We start from the raw sequence: 7,951 nt of genomic DNA, 5'->3' as shown, positions 1-7,951 counted from the left end.
TCACTTTCATTGCAAATAATAATAAATACAACGATTATAATGAAAAAAAAAATCAAAATCAGTTTGTAATGACCTCATTGCCATAACTTAACCATACAATGATTTATGCTTTTCAAATATACTAACCTAAATCTACTGGAACTTCTACTGGAAACATGCCCTAAAAAAGTGTTTTTTTAAATATACACTAGGGTAGCACGGTTTGACAGAGTAGCACAATTCGACAGAACACCAGCAGGGGGGGCAGGTGTGCGCTTTGTGGGTTAGAGATCAGATGAAGGGACTGTCATGGCCGGGCAAGTGAAAGCTCTTGTAGCGGCGAAGTGGTTATCAGAAGCGGTGAAAAGTAACCGGGTCGGGCCGAGCCTGCGGGTCTTGGACGCGTCCTGGTACCTGCCCAAAGTCAATCGTAACGCGCGCGAGGAGTTCGGAAAATGCCACATCCCGGGAGCCTCGTTCTTCGACATCGACGACTGCTGCGATAAAACCTCGCCGTTCGATCACATGCTGCCGACCGCCAGCGAGTTCGCGGAGTACGTGGGGAATCTGGGCATCGGGAACCGCACGCACGTCGTGGTTTACGACGGCAGCGACTTCGGCGCGTTCGCGGCGCCGCGCGTCTGGTGGATGTTCCGGCTGTTCGGCCACGACTCCGTGTCCGTGCTGAACGGGGGTCTGAAGACGTGGCTGCGGGAGGGTCACCCGGTGTCCGAGCGCTACACCCCGCCGGAGCGCTGCGAGTTCCGCGCGGAGATGAAGCCGTCCTGGGTGAAGACCTACGAGGACGTGCTGGAGAACCTGAGCAGCGGGAAGGTGCAGGTGGTGGACGCCCGAGTGGAGGGGCGGTTCCGCGGACTCGAACCAGAACCGAGAGAAGGTACAGCTTAATAAAAAGACCACAGTATACTTTAAATACCTGCATAATCTTAATTTTCATTAAAATATACAGTATTTACAGGCTCGTCTGGTGTCAGGAAAGCTAGATTTTTTCAGTGCAGACGCTTGTTGACAGTCTCTGTTCAGTCACTCCAACTTTTACAATACTTCTCAAACTTTTCGAAAACTTAATTAGACATCTTGAAGAAGATGTTCACCAGTTTTCAAGGTTCTACATAATTCAGTGGATGAATAACAACCAGTCATAGTTAGAGTTTGGTGTGAAATGGTGTGTTAATTATAGACAAACTAGAGCTAGAGCTGTCAAAACAGATTCTTCATAGTGGTGGTGAACAAATCAATGCATCTTATTGACTACAACACAAATATAGCCATCGTATTTACTGGGTAAAATGGTTAATAAAAGCAAATAGGGTGGGTGTTATGTCCCAAAAATAGTATTACAATATTTCAGGGCAAGTTATAGTAAGATGACAAAACATTGAATAAAAACAATTTGAAGATTTTATTGTGCAAGATGTGATATGGCACACTTCTACTTGTATATGTATATAAATTCCATATCGCCATATTGTATCGCCAATATTTTTTAAATATAGTGAACGATATTATACCCTGAAAAATTAGCCAGCCCCAATTATCACATGAGGGTACTACTATGGGATTTTACACTGTTTTCATTTCCCATTAGTATATCTACTAGGGACAGATTATATCTGTCCAGTATCAATCATTTTCCTTTAATCCTGAATATATGGAGATATATGGAGTGTGTTATTAGTATAATGATATTCTGGATCATTGATTAATATTAAAATCTGATAATTTTTTTTTGTAATATCTCAGTTAAGGGTGTGCCATATCATATGCAATAATATATTTAAATTTTTATTTTGTAGAAGAAGTGGATTCTTAAAATATTTTTTTTATTCAGTGTTTTGTGAAATCGCCAAGAGGTGATAATGGTTTTAAAAACATATCCCAAGCTTTGAGCATCCCACGGAGCACTGTTCAATCATCACCAAAAAATAGAAAAAGTAATCTACACCTGCAAACCTACCAAGTCATGGCCATTCACCCAAACTGACAGATCAAGCAAGGAGAGCACTGGTCAGAGAAGCAGCCAATAGGCCCATGGTCACTCTGGAGGAGCTGCAGAAATCCACAACTCAGGTGGGAAACTCTGTATACAGGACAACTATCATAAGTCATGCGCTCCACAAATAAGGACTTTATGGAAAAGTGTCAAGAAGAAATCCATTGTTAATGAAACATGTGAATTGCTGTTTGCAGTTGCAGCAAACATGTGGAAGAAGGTGCTGTGGTCAGATAAGACCAATGTTGTCTCTTTCTGGTCTAAATGCAAAGAGCTATATGTGGAGGAAAAGTAACACTGCTCATCACCCTGAACACATCATGCCCACTGTGAAACATGGTGGTGGCAGCATCATTCTGTAGAGATGCTTTTCTTCAGCAGGGACAGAGAAGCTGGTCAGAGTTAATGGGAAGATGAATAGAGCTAAATACAAGGCAATCTTGGAAGAAAACCTGTTGAAGGCAAAAAAAAGACTTGAGACTTGGAAGGAGATTCACCTTCCAGCAAGACAATGACCCTAAACATACAGTCAGTGCTACAGTGGAATAGGTTAGAGTAAAGAATATTCATTTGTTAGATTGGCCTAGTCTTAAATTGAATCAAGCCTCTGTGGCAAGGGGTAAAAAATGCTGTTCACAGACGCTCTCCATCCAACTTGGCTGAGTTGTTTTACAAACAAGAATGGGCAAAAGTCTCTAGATGCGCAAAGCTGGTAGAAACAAACCCCAAAGCACTTACAGTTGTAATTGCAGCGAATGGTGGCTCTACTAAGTATTGATATGATTGAATACCTTTGCATGTCACGCTTTTCAGATTTTTATTTGAGAAGAATTTGGAAAACCATATATCATTTTTGTTTCACTTCACAATTATGCAATACTTTGTTTTGGTCTATCACTTAAAATCTCAATAAAATTCATTTAGGTTTGTGGTTGTAAGGTGACCAAATGTGGAAACGTTCAAGGGTTATGATTTTTTTTGCAAACTACTGTATATTATATAATAAATATAATATGTATCTATTAGGTATTTAATAGGAAATAAGAACTGGGTCTTACCCCAGAAGGCCTACTACAGTTCTATCTCTAGGCCTGTTTCCCAATTTTGCTCCTGTAGTTAAAAAATATTGCACACTTCAGTCTTTTGCTGCACTAAAGCACTAACTTTCCCCTAATACTATGCTTTAGAACAAGCTGAAAGTATGTTACAGTGAAGGAAACTAAAATGTCCAGTGCAGGAAGGCTACAGGACCAGGATTGGCCAACACTGGCCTGAAGTAACCCTTTTTTCTACTGGACTCTGCACTTCTTTACACAGTATACTGAACTTGCAGTTACACAAAGACTAGCAATAGTCTGTGTAGCATTCATAGTATGTAAGTGTGTCACACACAAATTACTATGGTTATGATATTATTGGCTTTTAAATATTGAGGAACTGAAATATACAGCTTTTTATTAAGACTGCTCAAATTTGTCCTAAAAAAAAAAATTTATTTATATTGCACTTTTTTACAGCAGATGTCGCAAAGCAGCTTTATAGAAATGTGGTAGCAGGACAGACAAAACATTGAACATACAATACAAAACCCCCAGGGAGCAATAGTTTGTTTGTTCGCCGTTTGTTTTTTAATGTTTTATCTCACTAATCCTTTATAAAGTGTATACAAATTCCAATTGGGATTTGGAGTGATCTTTAGATTGCATTATTTAGGCTCTTTAAAGTAAATTCTGTATAAAACATTTTCTGATAGATCTTTGGCTGTCTGAATGGTTCTTTCCAGAGGACAGATATTTATTTTAGAATCTGTCATATTTTCTTTTATTAAAGTAAGAGATAATTTTATATTGGATAAAGAAAAATACTATAATATTGAAATTAATATTGAATTGAGCATTGAAGGGTAAGTCAATAGGACCAGTTCTCAGTGACCCCTGACTACCAAAGGGGCTAAGGGTGCCCTTGGACCACAGACCCAAGGTAGCACAAAGATTAGGAGCCCTGTAGCTATCGCATTTATAAATGGTATTAATATGACCTCATTAAACTATCCCAGCCTAGAACCAAAAGATTCCATAACTTAAAATACTTATTAAGGATGCTTTTACATGTGTCTTGTTCGGTCCAGACTTTCTGACTTTTCAGTTTGGGTCCAAAGTAGCAGCTAGAAAGAACGTGCAAACCACAGTCCAGACCACAAGTATAAAAATTTGGTCTGATCATAAGATGTGGTCTCAGCCTTGATAATCTGAACTATTGTATGTTTCGTCTGCAGTGTGGAAACTAGATTTCTAGATGGTTCAGGCAAGACATGGGGGCAGGCTGCACTCTGGCTTTAACAAAAAAAAAGAAGAAGGGGTGTTGTGCTGAAAACGGCCCCCTTTTGGCATGCAGGTGCATTGCCCAGCAGTATTCATACGATCGCTTACACTTGTGATACAAGGGGAATCTGCTATGCTTTTTCTGCTGAGGGACATAGCTTGCCATCAAACTTAGTCAGATTTTGGCAGAGAGGTAGAATTCAGCACAACACCTGAAAAATAAGCTAGACTAACTGACAGCATTCTGCAAACCAATTAATGTAAAGTATAGAGACACAGCCCATGTAGGTGAGGACAGGATGGAGAAAAGGTATTTAGTCCACTCACTGAATCAAAACTTAACTAGACTAAGTGTATACAATGTAACAAACACACAAACCTTTGTGCAAACTCTTCTCTTAACTTTTAGGAGTAAAAATGTCCTAAACCTCTAGACTGTGTATCCAAAGTGTATTTTTAACCCTCTGATGCTTTCAGGCACAGAACCCGGCCACATCCCTGGCACTATTAACATGCCCTTCCCATCCTTCATGGACTCATCTGGACTGGAGCGGCCAGTAGAGGAGCTGACCGCGCTGTTTCAGCAGGCAGGAGTGGACATGCAGAAGCAGTTCTGGATCACCTGTGGCTCGGGTGTGACTGCCTGCCACATTGCCCTCGCTGCTCATCTGTGTGGGCACCCGGGGGTGTGTTTGTATGACGGCTCGTGGTCCGAGTGGTTCGCAAAGGCTGCACCTGAACATGTCATCTCTGAGGGTAAAGGCAAGCAGGTATAGTGGGCACGTTTTTGTGCCTTGTAGATCTAGAGTGACATACATCGAAAGGTTTGGGCCAGGACAATCAACACAAGACACCATGATCCAGGAGCAGTTTAGGAATTCTCATTGAAACTGTCTTACAGGGCAAAAAGGGCCAGTCATACTGGATATGTTGAGATTCAGAGAGGCAATGAATAAAAATGTGCAATTAATTTAAAATAGTGCTGCCAATAATATTTCCATTTATATTAATACTGATTAAAAACAAAGAGACCAGCTGTGTGACCCCAGAGGTCATTTGTGCTAATTGGGACCTGAGTCACTTTTACATTGGAGAACATTAACTGATGAATGAAGTGTTATTGAATTTATCTTTCACTTTTTCTTCATGACTGCAGTATCTAGACTAGCATCAGACTGATGTAACTAGAATGTACTGCACATCCTCAGCAGTGATTGTTAGAGTATCACAGAGCACTGTAGGAATAGGAGCAAAGTGTTGAAAAGGCTTTTTTAGAGTGCTCAAGTCTAGAGGATAATCTTTGGAGCATCATCATTTATTAAGTGACCTTCTTAATGTTCTACAGACTGAATGGTTATGACATTGTAGCATCTGTTACTGCAAACCGTTACAAGATCTAATCTTGTGTATTCCACTGTATCATTTCAATAAAATCTAAAAAAAAATATTAAACACTATTTTTGACAACAAAAAGTGTAGGTTTCTTGTTTTGTCCAAAATATGACATTTTTACTCACTTTTTAATTATGTTCCTCAAATCAACATCCTGACCACAGTCTGGAATGTTCTATTTCCTTTTAAGGCTCCACTGTAATAAGAGTCCTGTACATGTATGAACTGCATGGAAACTGCATGTCTGCAAATGAGCTACATTTTTTGTCTAACTGTTATTGTCCCATGACCTCAGTAGACTAGGATCCATTCCAGCCCCGAACTAACCTGCCTCACATCTGCCTTGCTTGGTCCAGACGTTCAGACTTTTTAGTTTGTGTCCAAAATAGCTGAGGGAAAAGAAGCTTGAACCACAGTCCAGAGCAAAGGATCAAAAGATGTTGTCTTGAATCATCTAAACCACGGTCTGATTCGTCTGCCATTTGAAAACACTTTTCTAGATGGTTTGGGATTTTTAGACCAGTTACAATTAGTTGACACAGACTGTTTTGACACATTAAACAATAGAAGAAGAAAAATAATTTGATGTGCTTTAAGGACCCTGGAAATGTATTAACTGCATAGGAACTGCATGTCTGCAAATGAGAGACCCTATATGCCCAAATGTTTGTGAATGCCCCTTCTATTGACTGCATTCATATTTTTTAATCTGCTCACATTCCACTAATCTAGTCCTTGTAGAGAAGTGTTGCCAATAAAATAGGCAACACTTTTTTTTGTCTGGGGCAGATACCATATCTAATGCCAGGTATTGGATGGAGGGGTATAAAGCCCCTAGCAGTCAGATGTGCAGCAGTGAGACTGTTTTCTGAAAAAAAAAAAAATTGCTCCATCTAATACTTTTTTGGGATTAGTTAGGGAGTTGAGGGAGAGGTGGATGGTGAACATCCAACATTTTGACCCCAACAACCCTCAAATGTTCACTGCAATGCTCTAAAATCTAGTGAAAAAGATTTTGTCTAGACAGTAGAGACAGTTACTTTTACAGGTGAAACTCATTTATTTTCTTGATTTTAGGAGAAACATCGAGTGAGAAGGTGTCCCAATACTTTAGTCCATATAGTGTATTTTCCTGAATACCACACTGGGGAGCACATGGCAAAAATCCCTTCTAATTTCGAACAGAGATTAAATAAAACCATCATAAAAGCAAGGCTTAACTTCTATTACATATTTCTCCCATTTAACCAAGCGTTTCTAATATATTACATATTATCTGTAATAATTAACAACAATGGAGACCTAAAGTTCAACCCCCGAATGAAAATTTTATTCGAAACAAATACATAGTTAGTGTGAAAATCATGAAACATCTGATATAGTCCTGCATATAGTTTTACAGAGACAACATTATTAACCCGTTTCTGTCATCTGTGTCTGTGTGCTAGCCTGGCTAATTCAAAATATTGCTAACATGTAATGTTAGCATTAGCTACTTTAGAACATGAAAAATCAGCTCATATATAGTCCACCATTATAAGTGAAAGCAAACTTAAATAAGGTAGGAAATGAAGGTGAGTAAATCTGAAAAATGTAATGAACTTTAAAAGTATCCTTCAGTGTAGTCGCAAAAAGACCAGCAAAAACTTTATGATGAAATTGGCTCTCTTACCTGAGTAAGTCATGTTTTGTACAGGATAAGTTTATTAGAGTTACCAGCCCCAAAAACTGCAAGTTAACCCTGTATGATGTGAATTACATTTTTTGGGGGAGAAAAAAAATCACACTTTTATTTAAGAGATTTTTGTAGGCCTTTATGTTGATAACATGCTAATTATATGAATCACCACTGCTTTATTATGGTTCTAACAAATATAATATACATAATGTTGCTCAAAGGCAAAACAAAGTAAGCTTACAATAAGAATGAAGTAATATAAACCGCCAAATATACTTACATATACACATATCTTTATATTTATTATCCCATCATATGCATTGTAGCATTATTTAAAAAATAAAATTTAAAAATAAAAACATACAAAATGGAATGGTAACTTTTATAATAACCAAAAGATGGTTTGTCACCTAAATGCTTCATAGTGTATTTTGGTTTGTAAGAAAATAAGTACATAAAAAACTGTGTCCAGATTTTTGATTAATACTGTATATATACACACACACACACACACACACATATATATATATATATATATATATATATATATATATATATATATATATA

At 38.3% G+C, this 7,951-nt stretch overlaps 1 protein-coding gene across 1 annotated transcript; it reads left to right on the top strand.

Moving 5' to 3' along the window:
• Positions 1-245: 245 nt before the first annotated feature.
• Positions 246-5,787, top strand: mpst (mercaptopyruvate sulfurtransferase). The gene is made up of 2 exons (XM_007239024.4): positions 246-877; positions 4,792-5,787. Exons 1-2 carry the CDS (start codon positions 289-291, stop codon positions 5,088-5,090), a joined length of 888 nt encoding a protein of 295 aa, XP_007239086.1. The 5' UTR covers positions 246-288; the 3' UTR covers positions 5,091-5,787.
• Positions 5,788-7,951: the final 2,164 nt, after the last annotated feature.

The sequence above is a fragment of the Astyanax mexicanus genome, chromosome 3, assembly GCF_023375975.1.
Source record: "Astyanax mexicanus isolate ESR-SI-001 chromosome 3, AstMex3_surface, whole genome shotgun sequence".
NCBI classification, from domain to species: Eukaryota; Metazoa; Chordata; class Actinopteri; order Characiformes; family Acestrorhamphidae; genus Astyanax; species Astyanax mexicanus.
This window is presented reverse-complemented; position numbering and strand designations above follow the sequence as displayed.